Source organism: Sinocyclocheilus grahami, unplaced genomic scaffold, assembly GCF_001515645.1.
Source record: "Sinocyclocheilus grahami isolate Dianchi unplaced genomic scaffold, SAMN03320097.WGS_v1.1 scaffold460.1, whole genome shotgun sequence".
NCBI lineage: Eukaryota > Metazoa > Chordata > Actinopteri > Cypriniformes > Cyprinidae > Sinocyclocheilus > Sinocyclocheilus grahami.
The window spans coordinates 188,863-210,877 of NW_015505639.1; the positions used below are offsets into that span (position 1 = coordinate 188,863).

At 36.4% G+C, this 22,015-nt stretch overlaps 2 protein-coding genes across 2 annotated transcripts in view; one reads left to right on the forward strand and one right to left on the reverse strand.

Annotated features, from left to right (window-relative positions):
• LOC107552894 (thioredoxin-related transmembrane protein 1-like) overlaps positions 1-6,008 on the reverse strand; it is an 11,357-nt gene extending 5,349 nt beyond the window's left edge. The window contains exons 1-6 of the mRNA XM_016234931.1: positions 5,692-6,008; positions 4,762-4,877; positions 2,059-2,104; positions 1,779-1,907; positions 1,602-1,647; positions 679-780 (exon numbers count right to left, since the gene is read on the reverse strand). Coding sequence (XP_016090417.1) covers positions 679-780; positions 1,602-1,647; positions 1,779-1,907; positions 2,059-2,104; positions 4,762-4,877; positions 5,692-5,906 — 654 coding nt within the window. The 5' untranslated portion in view covers positions 5,907-6,008. The remainder of the gene's footprint in view (positions 1-678; positions 781-1,601; positions 1,648-1,778; positions 1,908-2,058; positions 2,105-4,761; positions 4,878-5,691) is intronic.
• A 2,852-nt stretch (positions 6,009-8,860) lies between these two features.
• The window catches only part of LOC107552866 (1-phosphatidylinositol 4,5-bisphosphate phosphodiesterase beta-1-like), a 19,729-nt gene continuing 6,574 nt past the window's right edge, over positions 8,861-22,015 (forward strand). The window contains exons 1-2 of the mRNA XM_016234904.1: positions 8,861-9,236; positions 21,860-21,937. Coding sequence (XP_016090390.1) covers positions 9,138-9,236; positions 21,860-21,937 — 177 coding nt within the window. The 5' untranslated portion in view covers positions 8,861-9,137. The remainder of the gene's footprint in view (positions 9,237-21,859; positions 21,938-22,015) is intronic.

Here is a 22,015-nt window from a genome sequence, read left to right on the forward strand (position 1 = left end):
GTTAATGTCAATAAATACACTAACTAATGGGAACTTATTGTAAAAATAGTGTGCGATATGCAATAATAAACATTTCAAACAGCATTATGCTACAATGTGATATTAAAAACCATAAACAACTTAAACGCATAATTAGTGCAGAGTAAATAATACGCGTGTTTCTAATCTCACCTGTTTTGTTTTCTCTGTGCTTTGGTCTGGACGGCCAAATGCAGTCAGCGATCAAAACCAGCATCTAATAGAGAGAGATTTATCATTAGACTGAACCCAGCAGCTGAAGTTCACTTCTGAACGTTTGATCCACTACATGCGAGAACCACCCACTGTATCCTCAAAAGAGCCGCAGAATCGAGCAGTGTTACACAACTCACCGTTGTATAATGTAGGAACTTCTTTTTCAACATGTATTATATAATTCCTTCTGGTGCAAGTCATCATGTATCTGTACAGTATGTGCGATCTGCTTCATAGAGCTCTCGCATCAGATGAAGTCAAGTGCACTTGGTTGGTTCCCTTTGGTAAATGGTCTTTTTAGATTTGTAGCAACGATGCTCCGTCCGCAGGAATATTTATGCATGAGGTACTTTCATGCAAAGAGTAAAGCATTTCACTTTAGGCTTGAAGCATGAATAATACATTAACCCATCTAAACTGTGAAAATGATGTTTTTAAACTCACCAGGCCGAGCATCAGTCCCATAAAGAGCGTAATGATGGCAAAAATCACATAAGAGCCCCAGGAAGGGATACCGAGCGTATTCGTCAGGTACGTGTGGATTTGCTGTGTTGAATGGACAAAATAGGAATATATTTAATACAAAATGACCAGATCAAATTCAGACTTGACAGGTTTCACCCGAAAATGAAATTTTGCTGAAAATGTACTCACTCTCAGGCCATCCAAGATGTAGACAAGTTTTTCTTCATCAGATTTGGATAAATGTAGCATTAAATCACTTGGATGTAATGGATCCTCTGCAGTGAATGGTTGCCGTCAGAATGAGTTCAAACAGCTGATAAAAACATCACAATAATCCACACCACTCCAGTCCATCAGTTAATGTCTTGAGAAGACAAAAGCTGAAACAAATCCATCATTAAGAAGTTTTGATCTTCAAACCGTTGCTAAAATAAGAGTCCATAATCCATAATAACACTTCTTCCAATGATAAAGTTCTGTTGTCTCGCATCAAAATCGAGCTCAGTTGGCTTGTAAACGGTGCTTGATCTGTGCAGATTTCTCTCCTGATTCACACCAGAACACTTTTTCACTGGAGGAAGCGTTATTATGGATTATGGACTCTTATTTTAGCAACGGTTTGAAGATCAAAACTTCTTAATGATGGATTTGTTTCAGCTTTTGTCTTCTCAAGACATTAACTGATGGACTGGAGTGCTGTGGATTATTGTGATGTTTTTATCAGCTGTTTGGACTCTCATTCTGCCGGCCCCCATTCACTGCAGAGGATCCATTGCTGAGCAAGTGATGCAGTGCTACATTTCTCCAAATCTGTTACTTTTATACATCAAATCTTTAGCAAATTTTAATTTTTGGCTTTTTTAAAGACAATACCACAGATCAAACTGCAAAATATTTCTTACTCTGATACACACGGAAAGACGAAACAGATTAGCCATTCCTGACATTCTGTAAAAGAATAAAATGGTTTTAAGCAAGGAGTTATATACAAAATGTATTCAATTCGAACAACTTAATTTTATACAGTAAGCAAACACATCAGCCCTTCTTTTTTTCCAGACAGAAAAGGTTGTATTTACAGAAGAGAGGATGGCGACTTCCATCCTGGCACCGGCTCAACCATCGCCCACTTATTCTGCTCAACATACGCCTGGATATCCTCAATAGTCCGTGATGAAACATATTTGCGGAAATTTCCATCTTTAGCGCTGTGGATGAGATGAGTTGTTCAATATTATACTTGAAATTGATACATGCTATTTTTAATCAAAAAACAGAACCTAAAAGAACGTTTTGAAAGCCAGTTTTGTCATAACACCTGAGGGAATATACTGTATATTCAGCCATCTGAGGACTTACTGAAATATAGTCGGCAGTGTTGTAACCAGAAACCTCCCACTCAGACCTGTAGAACAAAAGAAGAGAGGATGGATATATTGATGCAGAAATACAGATAGAAGAGCGAGCACATCCTATACCGGCCAAATAAATCCCTTCGGCATGGGCAGGCAGTGAGCGGTCTATAGCAGCGCTGTAATAAGAGTAAAGCCTGACAGCTTTCTGACAGTAATGGGCGTTTTCTCCCCGCCAGCTGAGATTTCCACAGAAACACACGAGAGAGACGCCATTCAAGCCCCGCTGCAGGTGGAAGCACAGGACAACACACTCTGCGTCATTAGCCGCTTAAATGCAATCTTTGCTTGCATTTAAAATACAATTAGCGTTCAAAGGGAATCATCTAAACGGGTCTGGATATAATAGTATTAATAATAAAGGCTTTCATCTGCTTGTGATGTCACTCAATGGCACACATCAAATACAGCTGATAATAACTGCAGGAGGACGTGTGAAAAGTCTAATTCCTTTTAAAGTCCCACAGTAGTTCATTCGAGCCACATGACTAAACTTAAAGAGCTCTGTGTGCAAACAATCCAGCAGTGTTTGATATAAATGCCAGACACACTGCTGTTGATCAGACCGGACGCAGACAAGGCGTTCATGCTGATGAGAGGATCATACACTCTTAAAAATAAAGGTGCTTCACGATGCCATAGAAGAACCTTTGTGTCTAAATAAAGAACCTTCAACATCTGAAGAACCTTTCTGTTTCACAAAAGCTTCTTTGTGGCGAAAGAAGGTTCTTCAGATTATAAAAAGGTAAGAAAGAGATGCTTCTTTAAAGAACCTTTGACTGAATGCTTCTTTGTGGAACCAAAAATGGTTCTTCTATGGCATCGCTTGAAGAACCTTGTGAAGCACCTTTATTTTTAAGAGTGTACGCACACAATTATTTGCAAAGGCTTTGAATGTGCCACATCCTGTTTTATAATATTAGTGTCACTGTTGAAGTCTTTTGTTTTAACTCCGCTGTTGCATAATGTGAAGAGGTTTTTGCACTGCACTTCATTCACTTGCTTTGACAAAAAATACGTATTACCATATTATTTAAAATACAATATATAAACCAGTAACTATTGTGATGTATTTTGTTGTATAAATAAGAATAATACTTGCATATACCCACTCAGACCTGTAGAACAAAAGAAGAGAGGATGGATATATTGATGCAGAAATACAGATAGAAGAGCGAGCACATCCTATACCGGCCAAATAAATCCCTTCGGCATGGGCAGGCAGTGAGCGGTCTATAGCAGCGCTGTAATAAGAGTAAAGCCTGACAGCTTTCTGACAGTAATGGGCGTTTTCTCCCCGCCAGCTGAGATTTCCACAGAAACACACGAGAGAGACGCCATTCAAGCCCCGCTGCAGGTGGAAGCACAGGACAACACACTCTGCGTCATTAGCCGCTTAAATGCAATCTTTGCTTGCATTTAAAATACAATTAGCGTTCAAAGGGAATCATCTAAACGGGTCTGGATATAATAGTATTAATAATAAAGGCTTTCATCTGCTTGTGATGTCACTCAATGGCACACATCAAATACAGCTGATAATAACTGCAGGAGGACGTGTGAAAAGTCTAATTCCTTTTAAAGTCCCACAGTAGTTCATTCGAGCCACATGACTAAACTTAAAGAGCTCTGTGTGCAAACAATCCAGCAGTGTTTGATATAAATGCCAGACACACTGCTGTTGATCAGACCGGACGCAGACAAGGCGTTCATGCTGATGAGAGGATCATACACTCTTAAAAATAAAGGTGCTTCACGATGCCATAGAAGAACCTTTGTGTCTAAATAGTTCCATAAAGAACCTTTAACATCTGAAGAACCTTTCTGTTTCACAAAAGCTTCTTTGTGGCGAAAGAAGGTTCTTCAGATTATAAAAAGGTAAGAAAGAGATGCTTCTTTAAAGAACCTTTGACTGAATGCTTCTTTGTGGAACCAAAAATGGTTCTTCTATGGCATCGCTTGAAGAACCTTGTGAAGCACCTTTATTTTTAAGAGTGTACGCACACAATTATTTGCAACGGCTTTGAATGTGCCACATCCTGTTTTATAATATTAGTGTCACTGTTGAAGTCTTTTGTTTTAACTCCGCTGTTGCATAATGTGAAGAGGTTTTTGCACTGCACTTCATTCACTTGCTTTGACAAAAAATACGTATTACCATATTGTTATTTAAAATACAATATATAAACCAGTAACTATTGTGATGTATTTTGTTGTATAAATAAATAAGAATAATACTTGCATATATATATTATTAAAATGTATTGATATTATTACTATTAGTACTACTACAGTTTATTGTATTTCCTATACATATATTAATATATATATACACACACAAATAATAATTAAAAAATCATTAAAATGTATTCTTATTATTACTAATTGTATTTCCTGTATATATGCATGTATGTATGTGTGTGTGTGTGTGTGTGTATATATATATATATATAAATAAAAATGACAAAAATATGCATTTTATATTAAAATGTATTATTTATTGTGTGTGTGTATATATATATATATATATGTATATATATATACACACACACACACATAAATAGATAGATGGATAGATCCTTAAAACTTGAAATGATTTGAATTTGAATTTCAAAACTGTATGATATACAGTAAGAAGCAATGGTCAAACCTGGTTGTTGTGTAACGTCGACTCTGCCCACTGATATACCCAGACTTTCACTTTGTCTTCCAAGACTCTCCCAGTCTGTTTGTAAATGCTGGCAGGCCGGACACCACGGAGCATAACTGATAAAACACATGAAACCGATCGATTCAATTACATGCATGCATGCATAAAACATATTTAACTCGCTGCATGGTGAACCTAAAGGTGGGTTTAACCCTGATGATGTGAACATGTCCTCTGTAGGCCATTATTTACACAATAACATCCACAATATTTGTGCATATAGATGCTTAATGCATAACATGAAGATTTGAAACGATTTGCATACATTTATATATATATATATATATATATTATTGCGGCAAAAAAGAGATATATGATCACTTCCGGTTATAACAACACACACGTCACTGCAAAGCAGACATTGTTATTGTTATTATTTCGATACATTGTAACACTGTTGCAGCGCGCGGCAGATCAAAGCGTCATGGAATCGCAGCGCTATTAATCTGATCATTGACACATGAATCCTCTCGCTGCATGGTGAACCTAAAGGTGGGTTTAACCCTGATGATGTGAACATGTCCTCTGTAGGCCATTATTTACACAATAACATCCACAATATTTGTGCATATAGATGCTTAATGCATAACATGAAGATTTGAAACGATTTATATATATATATATATATATATATATATATATTATTGCGGCAAAAAAGAGATTTATGATCACTTCCGGTTATAACAACACACACGCCACTGCGAAGCAGACATTGTTATTGTTATTATTTCGATACATTGTAACACTGTTGCAGCGCGCGGCAGATCAAAGCGTCATGGAATCGCAGCGCTATTAATCTGATCACTGACACATGAATCCTGCAGCTCGTGATCAGATGAGATCAGATCACACCACACATACTGCACTTACAATTTGATCATCCACTCGCCCTGCAGGATGAGCGTCCAGTTGGCGTCGGTCACCGTCAGCACATCACTAGCGTGCGTCTGAGCGATCAGTCGAGCCGCGAGCGTCAGGAACACCGCACACATCCAGCAGGAGCTTCTGTCATATCTCTGCATGTCAGCGCGTCTCAGTCCCGCCATATTGCTGCTGCTGCTGCTGCTGCTGCTGCTGGAGCACATGATTCAACACGAGCAGGAAATACAGCAGCAGCGGCGGCGCTTTGAGCTCCTCTCGACAGATGTGCAGGAAGCACCTCTGCAGCCTGTATACACACTCTACTAGTACCGTAATCTTCAATATATTTTTCATGTATTTAAATCATATTATATATAAAATATTTATTTATATAAAAAAATAATTTTGCCAATATATAAAACAAATTATACTGAACATTGTGTATGTATTTTTGTTATATAGGCCTATATAAGTGTTGTCAAACGATTAATCGTGATTAATCGTATCCAAAATAAGTTGTTTACATTTAATATATGTGTGTACTGTGTATATTTATTATGTATATATAAATACACACATGCATGTATATATTTCAGAAAAATGTTAAGTTATATGTTAAATATATTTATATATGATATAATTTATATGAATATAAATATATACATTTACATATTTTCAAAGTATATGCTGTAGGCCTGTGTTTGTCTTTATATACACATATCAAATACACACACGTATATTATGTATGTACTTTTTTGGATATGATTAATCGCGATTAATCGTTTGTCAGCACTAATATACAGACACATTATTAATATAATATATATATATATATATATATATATACATTTTGTTTATTTTTTATTATAAATATAGAAATACAATATATTTATATAACTAATATAGCTTTTAATATTTTTAAAATCTATATTTAAGTGTGTATGTGTTTGTCAGTGTGTGTGTGTGTGTATATATATATATGTATATGTATGTATATATATATATATATATATATATATATATATAAATTATGATATTACATATTATTACAATTGTATGTTTTTATTTTATAAAATATATTGCTGATTATGTGTCAATAAAAAACCTATTTTCAAAAACCTCCCGAAGAATTTCTTCTATTTTGGGTGTGTTATCTAATCTGTCCCACACACTGTGAATTAAAGGTGGATTTTATGAAGTTATGTTATTTCCCGTATATGCGAGCTCTGTTCAGGGGCAGCCTTACATAACACATCAGAGCATTACTCATAAAAACCTGCCTGCTTCATAAATAATATATAAGAAAAAATGCTCAGATTAGGTTTTTTCCTAATCAAAGATCAGTTTTATATTTTTGCTGCAGTTCTGTTAAATCACACCTGATCAGACTGATGCTTAGATCAATATATAACAGACACATTCATCTTTATGTACTTGCAAGGTGACTGCAGCACATAATAATAATAATAATAATAATAATAATAAAAAAGATGAAAATAATAATTGCTGTTTTTCTTTCTCGTAGGCTTCCCAGAAGTGGAACTGAAAAAGACGCATGAATGTAGCATATATTAATAGAAATATTGATCATATTGTTATCTGCCAATATTAGCATAGTAGGCCTAATTATCACTTGTCTGTGATTGAAAGATTCATTAATTGAACATAAATTACATTTTGTTTTCTAGAAATTGAAATCCTGCATGCCCTATTGTTTTGCTTGAGATAAATAAGTTTATAGATTAGTTTGTAAGAGATGAAAGATGAGGAGAAGTTAATATATGAGATGCATGATTGCATTCAGGGCTGAACTGTATAGGATTTAGATTCCCAGATGTGGAAGAGGAAAGAAAGACCCCCACAGGAGACGAGCCAGCGCTGTCTTGGTCAGTCAATATTAGTGCATGAGTGTTTTAATTATCACCCTCCGCCTGAACTGGTCAATACTGGAAGCAGATTATGTATTTTGTCCAGTTCATTCAGTGCCAGTTACACAGCTTTAGCCTTCCCTCTGTAGATTTGAATGTTTTGATGCCTGTTTGTCCTTCAAGCATGCATTCTATTTTGGATTTGAGCTGCATTGTGATCACATTAAAAAATTAATTATGTATATAATCAATAACAAATAATATTTGTCGTTGCTCTAAATTTCATTCACAGTAATGAAAAAGATATTGTCAGTGCACAAGTCATTTTTTTTCCAGAAGAAAAAAAAAAAAAATATATATATATATATATATATATACTATGATATATATATATATATATTTTTTTTTTTTTTTTTTTTTTTTTTTTTAAAGCACAATGGCAAAAAACAAACAAAAAAAAGCTTAATAGTAATAGGCTTTAAATCTGGCCTTTTCTCATTCTTTATGTATGTATTTATAAAGTACACATTATATTCATTTCCTTCTGTAGCATAATATTATTTTGCATTTAAACTTTAAATTGTAATTTGAGTTATGTGCAATTGAAATACATTTTTTTCCACATTTTTGTCACATTACAATAGGTTACTAAAAGAGAAAGGGCACTTGTCATGAAGAATTGTCAAAATGCAATAAATAAATAAATAATAATAATGTTAGTAAAAATAGGCTTCAAAATAGCCTTTTTTCTTTATTTATAAAATGTATATTTTTCATGTCCTGTTGCATAATATTATTGTGCATTTAAAGTTTGATTTATATATTAATTTATTTGCAATTTAAATTACTTCCCCCCCACATTTTAGTCATGAAACAAATGTCACAATGCAAAAAAAAAATCTTAATGGCAATCAAAATGGGCTCTTTTCTTTCTTTATATATGTATTTATAAAATATACATTCTTTTCATTTCCTCATGCAGCATACTGTATTATTGTGCATTTAAACTTATTTAAAAAAAATATTTTAATTAACCTACATTATAGTAGGATATTAAGATCTACAAACACCTTGTGCACAGCTATGGTATATGACACAGCGCTGCCCACATGGTTATTGCTCCTATAACAGCTCATTTTCATCAGTTCTTTTGTCTTTGGGTCGTTATACTTATCACAGATTATATATATATATACATACATACATACAGTATATATGTATGTGTGTGTGTGTGTATATATATAGTCAACGTGCGGAGGACTCTCTCTCTCTCTCTCTCTCTCTCTCTCTCTCTCGCGCTCGCTCGCTCTCTCCATCATTTATGATCGCTCTTTCTCTCCGCTGCTCATTTGCTCCGCGTCTTCAATCACTCCTTCCGTTCTCAACCACAAATCTGCGGCGTTCAGTCCAGTCAAGCAGCATGAATTGAACGCTTCTAAATGACCATCCGAGCGCGTAAAGCGTTTCCATTCACCACAACTGTTCGGCAGTCATCCAGCGCGCTCCGCTTGGGCTTCTTCCCGGAGAAGAAAGAGAGAGACTCTTGATCCCCCCCCCCCTGCTTTGGGTGTAAATGTTGAAGCTTGAATGGCTGGAGCTCAACCTGGCGTTCATGCGCTTCAACTCAAGCCGGTGTGCGTGTCCGACAGTCTGAAGCGAGGCAGTAGATTTATGAAATGGGATGAGGTAAGTCACCACCAGCCTGTGTGTGTGTGTGTGTGTGTGTGTGTTTGACGTCTTCAAGTCAGAGAATGAATGCATGTGATGCTTGTGTGGTGAATGCGGTTTGTTTGATCGCTCGTGCGGATGTTGCATTGTTTACAAGCCCAGCATGAACGCAACAAACGCCGCAGAGCCTCTCAGCCAGCTCCCCATTGATCTCTATCGATGTTACGGGCTTTGACTTCTCAAGTCCATCAGCACAGACTCCATCTGGAGCGAGTGTCAGAGTCTCTGCGGAGCCTCGAGAATGACATCAGGTTACTTTGTGTGCAGTAATGTATCACTGGAAACCTGACTGCACTAATGCAACACGCTCGTATGTGATTGCTCACTCTGTGTCTGTAATATGAAGCCTTTAAAACAAGCGTGCAGTGTGCTAGAGAATATGTCGCATTTTATAGCGAGTGCTGCATGAGCATTGATTGAGTGCTGAGGATCTCACACCTGTTGGATGAGAGAGTTTTCTGCGAGGAAAAACTCCCTGCAGCTCTAGATGAAGGAATTTAAAGACTTGATCAAATACATTGCCTGTATTTTAAACAATATACATGATTTCATTTGTTTCTGTTATCGCAGATGCTTTAATTTGTACCAGATGTTGAGAAATGAGGGGTTTTGTTGAATATTTAGTATACGTTCTCCCTACACTGAAAATGAAAGTTGATGTAGAAAGAGTTTTCTTTTAGAAATTGCTCGTATGTTTTACCATGAATTAAAAAAAAAACTGCAAGTAAAATATTGAAGTAAATGTAAAATTTTGACAATAGACTGACTGAAATACACTCTTAAATATAAAGGTGCTTTAAAAGGTTCTTCACAGCGATGCCATAGAAGAACCATTTTTGGTTCCACGAAGAACTTTAAAAAACCATCACTTTCTTATTTTTTTATAATCTGAAGAGCCTTCTTTCGCCACAAAGAAGCTTTCGTGAAACAGAAAGGTTCTTCAGATGTTGAAGGTTCTTTATGGAACCATTTAGACAAAAAGGTTCTTCTATGGCATCGTGAAGCACCTTTATTTTTAAGAGTGTATTTCCTTGTAAAATGTACTCCAATAATCTTTGTTTTTATTTACAACTATCATTTTTACAGTGTAATAGTACATTTAGTAGTTGACCAATATGAGTTTTAATGGACTTTAGCTTGTAGTTCATGCTGATCTTAAATATCTGGTTGCACCATTAATCAAAAATCAACTAGGTTCTGATGTGGTTATGTTTTCCACATCACTAATTTAGTCTATTAATTTAAAATATTAAAGCCATACATTCATTTGAAAAATGTCTGCTATAAATTCTGTCCAAAAAAGCTGGTATATTATGTTAGTTAATTAAATCTGATATCATTTTCAGCATTTATTTTTATAATGACATATGACAAAAAACTGGTTTATAAGCTCATTAGTGTAAATCTAGGTAATGCATTTAAGTCTGAGACCATTTTTCTAGCATTTTTTTCCTAATTTAAACAATTGTTTCATTGCAAATTATCAGCAGAACAAGAAATATTAACACGCATTTGAGAATTAATTTGGCGTGTTCTCTTTGCCACATTAAATATTAAGAGATTTTGATGTGGTGTTGTAAATCAGGTACCTTTAATGCTTTAACGCTAAATGTAAAAGCCATTCTTGGTCATTTTAATCATAAAGGTTACATTCATTTTAGAACCTGCTGCTATAAATTCTGTCCAGAAAAGCTTCCAGAGATTTTAAAAAGTGAAGCATTTCATTGAATATTTAGCATATTCCCCCTAATATTGTGTATAATATTAACACATATATTAATTATAATATTATAATATGAATAATAATATTTAGTGGTTGAACAATATGGGTCTTAATGACCAATTCTTAGACTTTTGCTTTTAGTTCGCACAGATCTTGATCAAAAATCAGCTGTAATTCAACTATTAAGAGATTCTTGTTCTGTAAATGATCTAAAGTACAACATTTGTTGATGTTGGTAACATCAGTACTTTGGTCAGTACTTATATTTAGCTTTAATCACACAGGCTATGTTCATTTTAGAACCTGCTGCTCTAAATTCTGTCCAGAAAAACTGGTTTAATATGTCAGTGTAACTCTAATTTTATGCAAATTATCCAGAGTAAAACATTTGGTAACATCAGTGCTTTTTGTCTATTATGTAATGCTCTAAAGCAGCATATGCTATACATTCTGTCCAAAAAAGCTGGTTTATTATGTTAGTGTAACTCTAGGTAATACATTGAAGTCTGATATCATTTTCAACATTTGTTCTAATTTAATCCATTTAAAACAGTTTTCATTACAAAACAGCTGGTTAGTTATGTTGTACATTTAATAAGTCTGATAGCATTTTTCTAGCATTTCTAGAATTTTTCTAGCTTTTTTTTCTAATTTAAACACTTTTTTTATTCAAATGATCTAAGGTAAAACATTTGTTGATGTTGGTAGCATCAGTACTTTTGTCTATTACAGTGCTCTAAAGCTAAATACATTCATTTTAGAAACCTCTGCTATAAATTCTGTCCAAAAAAAGCTGATTTGTTATATTAGTGTTACAAATTCAAGTTTGTAAACTAAGTCTGATTGCATTTTTCTCATTTAAAACATATTTTATCACAAATTTAAGTCTGATACAATTTATCTAGCATTTCCTATCCCATTTAAACACAACATAATAAGAATAATCAACATCATTAACGTGGGTTTTAGAATGTATTTGAACAAAACCAGATGATGATGTTCTGCAGAATGATTTGAGATGTTATAAAGGTGTGTCTGTGCCTCAAATTTAATGATATAACCCAGAATCTGAAATATCGCTTCTTGGTTTTACATTTTCAGGTTTAAAAGGGGGGGGTGGAAATCCCATCTTTTGGATATATCCGTGCTCTTTTAGAAGCTGTAATCACTAAAAGTAGGTGTGAGTTTTCTGGAGGAGTCTGACTGCCGTCAGCACAATAATGCCGTGCAGCTTTACATGAGCTTATGCTGAAATTGTTGACGTTTAAAAGCTTTTCTCTGCAAATAAAACGGGAAATGTTGGCCTGTTGCTATGGCAACTTTCATGCTTTAGATTCCTGTCTTCCTTGCCTGCCTTACATTAGCGAAGACACGCCGCGCCGCCCAACTTAGATGTGCAGTTAGAATGTGGGCAGACCCACGCAAGAGCTAAAATAACACAATCAATTACAGATCTCTGTGGAGAGGACGGTAAATGCTCCCCTTCGCTCGGCGGATGAGACGTTGGTTCTGCTTAAACAGACCTGTGACTTGAATGTTGTGACTTCCACCAGGTGGGAAATTATTACCAGCCAGCATGAATCACACTAATATAGAGCGCTTATGCAACGTCTGAGTCAAACCTCAAATTTCGGTCCGTCCCGAGACCGTATCGAGAAACATGTTTTCAAGTGGTTTGCCACAGAAATCCCAAGTGTTCTTCTTGCGCGAGGCAAGATTAGTCTTCACCTCCCACAGAAACATGACGTTGGCTTACACAAGACTTTGATTCTGCTGTGCTTTTTATTTAGTGCACTTAAAATAACTCCTGCAGTTGCATGTACAGATCATATGTTATCAAAATTGGACTTTTATGGGGTTTATTCCGTCCGTTTGCTCTGAGCCACTCTTATTTTTGTAGTATACTATAAGCTTTTGTTAATTATTTGAATTTTATTTTATGTTTTAGTTATTTAGTTAGTTTTTGTCATTTTATGAATCTATATGTATACAGTCGTCAACATTTGAAGTGGATCAAAAAACGTTAATCAGAGTTTTCCTAAGACAAGAACACATTTTGGTTTTAGATTTTAGGACAACTTTGATGAAAGGTTTTGATCCACTTCAAATGTCGACTACTATATTTTATAAATTTTTTAGTTTATGTGGCAGCATAAAACTAATTTCCATTAGTTTTTGTACTTCAAGCTAAACTAATCTAAATGAAAATGAGAAATATTTGTATTTTATATATGTATTAGATTTTTTAAAATGATTTTTAAATTTTTTTTAAGTTTATTTTATTTCAACTAACAAAAATGGTTGTTATTATTATTATTATTATTATTATTGAATTGTATGGGTTATATTCTGCCATATGTTATGAAAATTAGACTTTTATGGGCTTCATTCCATCTATTTGCTCTGAGCCAGAGCCACTGCTGTTTTAGTATATATTATTAGCTCTCTTTAATATTTTTATCTTTATTTTAAATTCAAATATTACTTTATTTTGTACTGATATTACTTTATTTTAGTTTGATATTTTATTGATATATATAGTTTTTAATTCATTTTTATTTATTAGCTTTTTTACATTTTGAATTTAGGTTTTGAGATTTTAGTTTTAGTTAATGTTTTAGTAATTTTGTTGCATGTTTTATTTTACTAGTCTATGTTGTTTTTATAAATCTTTGTTTGTTAGTTTTTGTATAATTTTAGTACTTTAAAATACATAGTTTATATATGTATTTTATTTTTTATTTCAGTTTATTTATTTCAAGTAATGATTTTTTTTTTTATTATTATAATTGTATTTTATGGGTTATATTCTGCCATTTGACATCAAAATTGGACTTTGTAACAGTTCCAGCGTGTTTTTCATTGTTCCTTCAATGTGATTGCAGTTATGGTGTAATTTTCTTCCTAGTCACCTGTAGGGTTGCAAAAAGGTGGAAAATTTCCAGTAAATTTCGGAAATATTCCAGAAATTTTGGAAACTTTCCAGGATTCTATGGAATATTCCAGGGATTTTTGGAAAGTTTCCAGAAATGTTCCACCCCTTTACAACCCTAGTCACCAGGGGGGCGATAGACTCAGGTAAAGGTGATAGAACACCCAAATGAGCAAGAGCTAAGGAAATAAGGTTAGCCCTTGAAACTATGGCTGCATCCGAAAACTTATGCAGCTGACTTGCTGTCTCGCTGACGTATGAGGCAGCTGACTTTGCAGGCAGCGTTTTAGCACGAAGGCACCTCATGAAACTGATTTTGGACAGGCTTCTGAGGCAGCGTAACGGTTTAATGATCCACAATAAAATAGAACGAGTTTTGATGATAACTAAACAAATATTTAATTACTATAATACTGATTTCATGCTAGAAATAACATCAAAAGTGCAAAAAGTTAGTCGGAAATATACATTTACACACAAACTGACCACCAAACACAAATTTCAGACACCATCTTTATTTTTTAGCTCAACCGTCACGCAATGGAACGCACAGGATTGTGGGATATCAAAGGCAACAAAGGATACATCTATGCTGCCTTCAAAATACGATCAGAAGAAGATACCTCCGGAGACACGAAGTAAAGCAGAATTTAGATTCGGACGTGCCTTGATTCCTTCCTGCCTCCGAAGGCAGCATTTTAGAGCTTTTCGGACGCACCCCATGTGGTAGCTTAGCTCAAAGGGGGGTGAAGGCAGGTAGTTTTAAGAAAAAGGAGGGTTTGAGTTGGCATTCAGCGTTGTCCCTTCTGGCCTTTAATTGAGGAACGGTTTGTTAAAGTCACTCATTGGTGGGCCAATATATTCATGATTTTGATTGACTGTGTTTGGTGTGCTATCTGGAATCTTTGAATTCTCTACCGACTTTACGCCAATATCTTCTCTTGGACATTTGGATTGCCCGGGTTTGGATTTTTCCCCCTATTATTTTATTGTATTACATATTGCCCTTAAAGGTGCAGTAGGAGATCTTGGAAAATGCTAACTTTAGCCTGATTGCACTGAAAGTGAACGTTCCACCCTCCCTGCAATCGCCGTCCCAAGGCCACGCCACCTGAACGCATATACACTCACAGACCAGAATACCAGAGACAACATTACTACAATAGGCTACATCAGCGGTTCCCAATTCCAGTCCTCGCATTTATTTACAGAGGTATATTGTCACACTTCACACTTCTCTAGTAAGTTTCGTCTGTGTGTGAAGACGCTGCGAAGCGTAAATCCGTGAAGTGAAGTAAACTTCAACGGATTTCCCCTGCTCAGGGAGTAGGGAGCAGGGAACCGCTGGGCTAAATCATGTGTCATTTACCGGTGAGAAAACTTTATAGTACAGTTAGTAAAAGTACTACAATACCAGGAAGGAAGATCGGGTTGTTGATGTTTGTCTGCCGTTCTCGCTCTGTCTGCACAGCGTGCGCGAACGCGCTGATGATGTATCCTGTCTGTGGGAACAGGGTGCGCAGAGGTATGCAGATACATACCTTGACAGGCAAGTAGGAAAGTCAATTAAAATGCTCGGACCGAGTGTTTTGATTGGACAATTATGTCTTGGTCCTACGCCTTCCACAGAATATATAAATACAGATAAATACATTTAGACCACTTAACTTGATGATTGCTATCGGGATTTGAAGAGACTTTCAACCAGCATAACAAAAAATGTTTCAGAAGACAATCACCTATTGCACCTTTAATGCGGAATGGTTGTTACACAAAATGGTGCCAGAACAGGGACCTTCCAAAGCCAACTAACTTATTTGAAATTGTTTGCCTTTCATTGTTGGTGCTTACTGATGTATGTTCTTACTGATGCATTTGGTAAACAAATTGCAATCAGGTTTTATGTTTAACCATTCATGGTTGAGCATTTATACTTGTATATTTTCAGTACTTTATTTTGCTGTAATACCAGCGTATATTTGTTTTGTTCCCCCATATATATATAAAAAACAAAAGTTTCTCTCTCTTTATTTATTCCTTCTCTTTCTAGCCTGTACTTATTTGAACAATGTCTAAGAACTTGGTATTACAACCACTTCTTGTGTCTGTTTGCCTCTTTAAGAAGAATCGCTTTATGTATGCCCCAATTGTAAGTCGCTTTGGATAAAAGCGTCTGCTAAATGACTAAATGTAAATGTAAATGTAGAGAAGTGTGAAGAGTACTTGGCTATTCACCCTCTGAGTAGTGCTGAAATTTTATCTATGCTGCCTTCGGTAATTACACACACTGCAAAAGATTGGTGGATTGTGGAGAAAACAAGAGTAAAAACTTGGGCACAATTTAAGACTTTTTTTTTGCAATCATTCTTGCCAGATGACCATGAAGTCGAAGCTGAAAGGAACTTCAAGAACGGAAGCAGGAAATTGGTGAAAGTATTCGCACTATCAGTATCTAGCGTTGTGTCTTAGACTGAAACCTTCTATGTCTGAAACAGAAATTTTACAAGCCACTCTCTGGAACTGTAACCCTCGTATTGCCAGTGTATTAAGGGGTACTGTGTCCACAGTGGACAAGCTGGTTAGAGTGGGAACACTAGTGGAAAGAAACCTTAATGAGGAGAGAGCATACTGGAGGTAGAGGCAGGCGGAGCAGTCACAAAAATCCGCCCCAGTTGGAAAAGCTGGCCGAGGCCGCACCGATAGTCATCCTATAGCTCTGTTAATGGTAATGGTAATTGTGAAAGACCTGTGACTCCTTTGACTTTACCTCTCGTTATTCGTGGTCTTTCCTTTGATGCTCTAATAGATACGGGCAGCACATTCTCTTTGATGCAAGAATCCCTTTGGCATCGTATCAAGGGAGAAGAAGAACACTGGCCATCTGCTAGAGGACAGACCTTCACCCTTGTCAATGGATATGTCCAGCATGCTTTAGGTAAGATAGTATGGGAGTGTACCATATTCGGCCATGTTTATCCCCTCAAAGCTTATATCATGAGGGATCGGGATCTGACTTTCCCATTGATAATCGGACTTGAGTTCCTAAATGCATCTGGTGTGGTGTTGGACTTCCATGCTGCCACTTATTCCTTACCAGAAGAGAATAGGATTCATCGGTTTTCTTTCTTTTCGCCTCCCCATGAAGTTGATCCACTTCCGAGTGCAACTAGATTACATTTAGCTTTGCCTGCTGCCTGGGTCAATGAGACCATGAGAGTTGTCATCAAAGAACTTGTGGATACAGCAGATACTGCACGCTCCCAGAAACGACAATTAGAAAGTTGTCTTCTCGATTGGTCTACGGTATGCACTGATTCCCTAGGGAAAACCGCTGTCATAAAACATCATATTAACGTCAGTGATGAAGTGCCAGTGAGGAAACAGGCATATCCCACACCAGCTCACAAGCAAAAATTAATTGATGAGGATGTGTCCAAGATGCTGGAAAGGCGGATCATACATCCTTCAACTTCCCCATGAGCTGCACACGTCGTACTGGTGCCATAAAAGGACGGTAGGTCTTTAAACGAAAAGACTCCACTGTATGGCTTCCCTATCGGAAGATGTTATTTCATCTATATAGATTACATTGTTGTGTATTTGGCCAATGCTCAGGAACACTTTGGGCATTTAAGACAGCTGTTTGAAAAGTTGGAAGCTTCTGGTCTGACTTTGAACTTGAAAAAATGCAACCTATTAAAGAGTTCCCTTTCATTCCTGGGTCATGTCATCTCAGAAGGGGGAGTAAAGACCAAACCATCTAAGCTTGAAGCTGTACAAAACTTACCAACTCCCAAAACTGTCAAGGAAGTCCAACGATTCCTTGGCTTGGAGGGGTGGTACCATCGCTTCATATCTAATTTTTCTGAGATTGCAGCGCCCCTTCATGCCTTTAAAAAAATGCCTTGTGGGTATGGACTCGGGAGTGTCAACAATCCTTTGAGGGTCTAAAGCAGGGGTGGCAAACTCAGGTCCTGGAGAGCTGCAGCCCTGCAGAGCTCAGCTCCAACCCTAATGAAAACTCACCTGCCTGTAGCTTCCTAGTAACAGTTCAGACCTTGATTAGCTTGTTCAGGTGTGTTTGATTAGGGTTGAAGCAAAACTCTGCAGGGCTGCTGCTCTCCAGGACCAACGTTCGCCACCCCTGGTCAAAAGGAAGCCTTGCAAAAAGCTCCTATCCTGAGACCTCCAGATTTCAGTCGACCCTTCAGAGTTCAAACAGATGCCAGTAACATCGGTTTGGGTGCTGTATTAACGCAGGAGATGAAGCAAGGAGAAAACATAGTAGCTTATGCTTCCAGGCTGCTTCAAGGGGCTGAAAAGTCATACTCAACAGCTGAAAAAGAGTGTCTCGCCATGGTATGGGCTGTGCAGAAATGCCGGGAATACCTTGAAAGATGACATTTTGACATGCTTACAGACCATTCAGCACTTACCTGGGTCTTTAATCATCCTAGACCCTTATCCCGACTAACAAGATGGGCCATAATGCTCCAAAGGCTTCAACTTTACAGTAAGGTGTCGAAGAGGACAGTGTAATGTGGTTCTTGACACTCTGTCTCAGGGAATGGAAGAGGGAGTTCCCGAGACAATAGCAGTCTCTCAGGCAGTCAGAGCCCTGTGTAATTTACCTTTGAACTGGGATGACATTGGGCTGGGGCAGAAAGGGGACATTGCTCTTAGGCATCTCTGGGATGAAGCCAAAATGTCTGATGGTAATCCAAGTCGCACCTGTTATATCATTCAGAATGGCTATTTATTCAGAAGCACCATCAGTATTATGACCTCAGAAGGAGACCAGACCAATATGAAGAAGGTGACTTAGTATCGATACTCACTCACCCATTGTCTCGAGAAAGTGATGCATTATATGGCCAAGTTAGCACCCAAATGGCAAGAACCTGCCAGAGTTACTTCTGTTACTTCGATGTGATTGCTGTTATGGTGTAATTTTCTTCCTAGTCACCAGGGGGGCGATAGTCTCAGGTAAAGGTGATAGAACACCCAAATGAGCAAGAGCTAAGGAAGTAAGGTTAGCCCTTGAAACTAGAGCCTTGTCCAAATACCCACACTTGCGGTCTTTGCACTTAACCACTTGACTACTTATGTGACGTATTTCCTGTATTTGGCCCAAGTGTTCAAGTGAGCATGAAGACCACAAGTGTGTGTCGAACTTTTCATTACCTGATGGGACACACTTATAGTGTTGTAAAAATGCAAGTGTTTACATAGCTTTATTTTAATTTTAATTTTAAAATCAACTTCTAAATGTCTGTTCAGTAGTCCCTATAACATGACAATTTAAATTCGTGGTGCTTCTAATTAAGTGATAAAAAGCCGTTGCAAATGTTGTACAAAATAAATATCACCACTACTCATCTTTGAACCAATAAAACGTAAAAGCAGTGTTTTTCTACCAAATTATATGTAATATCTAATTATTATATTAATATTTAACTTGCATTGGAAAGGTTTCCGTGACCTCTCGCGAGATCTCTGCAAAAAGTATCACGATTTATTTCCAGAGCATGATGCATGATGGGATACACTTAGCCTCGAATACGGCTCCGGAGCGGTCTTCGAGATAGTGTGGATTTAGTGTGTGTTAAGGGCACTGCGCTCTGGTGTTTTTAAGACCTGGTAGTCTTGCACACTTACTTCCTGTCGCGCGCACGCGCTCTCAAGTGGCCAAGACCGCAAGTGTGGGTATTTGGACAAGGGGCATGGGTGCTTCTCATACGGAAGGCTGCATCCTACCGAGGCTGCGTCCTTCCTAGCTCAGTCCTTTAGAGGCTTGTAGGCTAGAGTCCTCCTCGGCGTTAAACGCTAGAATGAGACAGTCTAGTAAGTGCGCGTGGCTACGTCACATATGTTCCCACCCTCACTGCCACAGTACGAAAATACTAATAAAACGTAATTTTGGAAAAATACATTATTACAAATCTTTATATTATTTTGCTTTCTATTAATGCTATACAATGTCGTCTAGTCTCCCTGTGGCTTAAATTATTGGCAGTGTAGCGTTTATTAAGTAATTTACACCAAAACAAAAGATAACATCTATCCTTTCATGTCCGAAAACATTATTTTTGTCTTACATTGCATAATAAATTCAGACAAGCTCAGTGCTGAATCGTTTTTCGTCAGTTTATTTTCATGAAATGGAATGGGTACAAAGGATTGTGGGTGATTGAAGGTCGCGGAGGATACATTCCATGCATCCTTCAAATTCAGATGAATGAAGGACGTGAAAGGAAGGCTGCCTTCCAAGGATCCTTCCGATTGAGATGGCCTTCAGAGACGTTTGATGACGTGGCATTCAAGATATGCAGCCTTTTTTTAGGATGCAGCCTTCCGTTTGAGAAGCACCCCATGTGGTAGTTTGGCTCAAGGGGAGAAGACGGATTTTAAGAAAAAGGAGGGTTTGAGTTGGCATTCATCTTTGTCCCTTCTGGCCTTTAATTGAGGACCAGTTTGTTAAAGACACTCATTGGTGGGCCAGTATATGCATGTTTTTGATTGACTGTGTTTGGTGTGCTATCTGGAATCTTTGAATTCTGTGCGGACTTTACGCCAACATCTTCTCTTGGACATTTGGATTGCCCGGGTTTGGATTGTTTGATTGTCTTTTCTTTTTCTTCTACTATTTGCAACTTTACATTTGGATTAAGTTTTTCTTGCTTTTTGAGGAGTTTTTTCCATCACTACAGGACTGTGGTTGCGAACTGAATTTACATTGTGTGCATGGACAATCAGATAATTCGTCGCTGTTTTTTTTTTCATAGAATATGTATATTCTTGCCCCAGTGTGTGTTTCCGGGTTGCATTTTTGGGCTGAGTTTATATTGAAGGACTGAATGGACATGGTTTTGATTATAGGGTATTACTGCATGGTGGTGGGGTGGTCTTTTGTCCTCTAAATATTCTGTGATATGTACTGATTGGTTGGCAATTATACTCTGTACAAAAGAGTTGGATGGTGTCCCTATTATTTTATTGTGTTACATATTGCCCTTAATGTGGAATGGTTGTTACAACTTGAATGGGTTTTATTCCATCTATCTGTCTAAGCCATTGCTATTTTAGTACATACTATTAGCTTTTGTTAATATTTAGAATTTTACTTTATTTGTATTTATTTTTAGTAATTTTGTTGTGTGTTTAATATTTAATGAATCTATATAGTCTTTATAATTTTTTTTATTTATTAGTTTTTGTTGAATTTTCTTTATTTTAATACTTCAAGTTAAACTAAATGAAAATTAGAAATATTTTATTTTATATATATATTTTTTATATTGGACTTAATTTTATTTCATTTAACATGCATGCATTTAGATCCATATTGTCCAAAATTATTGTCTAGCAATGGCAAGTGCTTCCCATTTAGTTATTTTAATATGTCAAGATAAACTAAACAAACATGCGAAATGTTGCTTTTGCATGTATCAGAAATAAAACATTTTATTTTTTAAAAGTTTTTTATTGGAAGGAACATTTTTTATGTTTTTATTTAGTTAATTATAACTCTTCTCAGAGCTCATCTATATGCAAGTGTAAAAGGAAACTTTTATGATGTATATATTTAAGATCCGTCTTTCTCCTCCAGCAGTAGCGACCAAAAAGAATGCCATTTTGCATTCAGATTCATGTGCATGATGTGCATTGTCCAAAATTGTTGTCTACCAAGCAAGTGGTAAATCATGGTCTATATAAATGAAAGGTTATTGGCTATTTTACATTTAATTATATCCTGATTCAGTTCCCCGTTTCCAGCCCTTTTTCAAAAGAAAATACATCTGTGCATTAAACAATATCTTTGTCTTTTCATGGGACCTTAATGCATGTTGTGAATATGTTGTCCATTACCATTTTTACATTAATTCTGCTGTGTATTTATACTTAATGTCATTTTTCTCTGCTTAGGATTCGTCTACGGTGACTCCAGTGACGCTGCGCGTCGATCCGCAGGGATACTTCCTGTACTGGACAGATCAGAATAAGGTAAAATTTCTGAAATCAAAATCCAGTGCAGCCTGATTGAAGTTTGTTTGATATATATATATATATATATATATATAT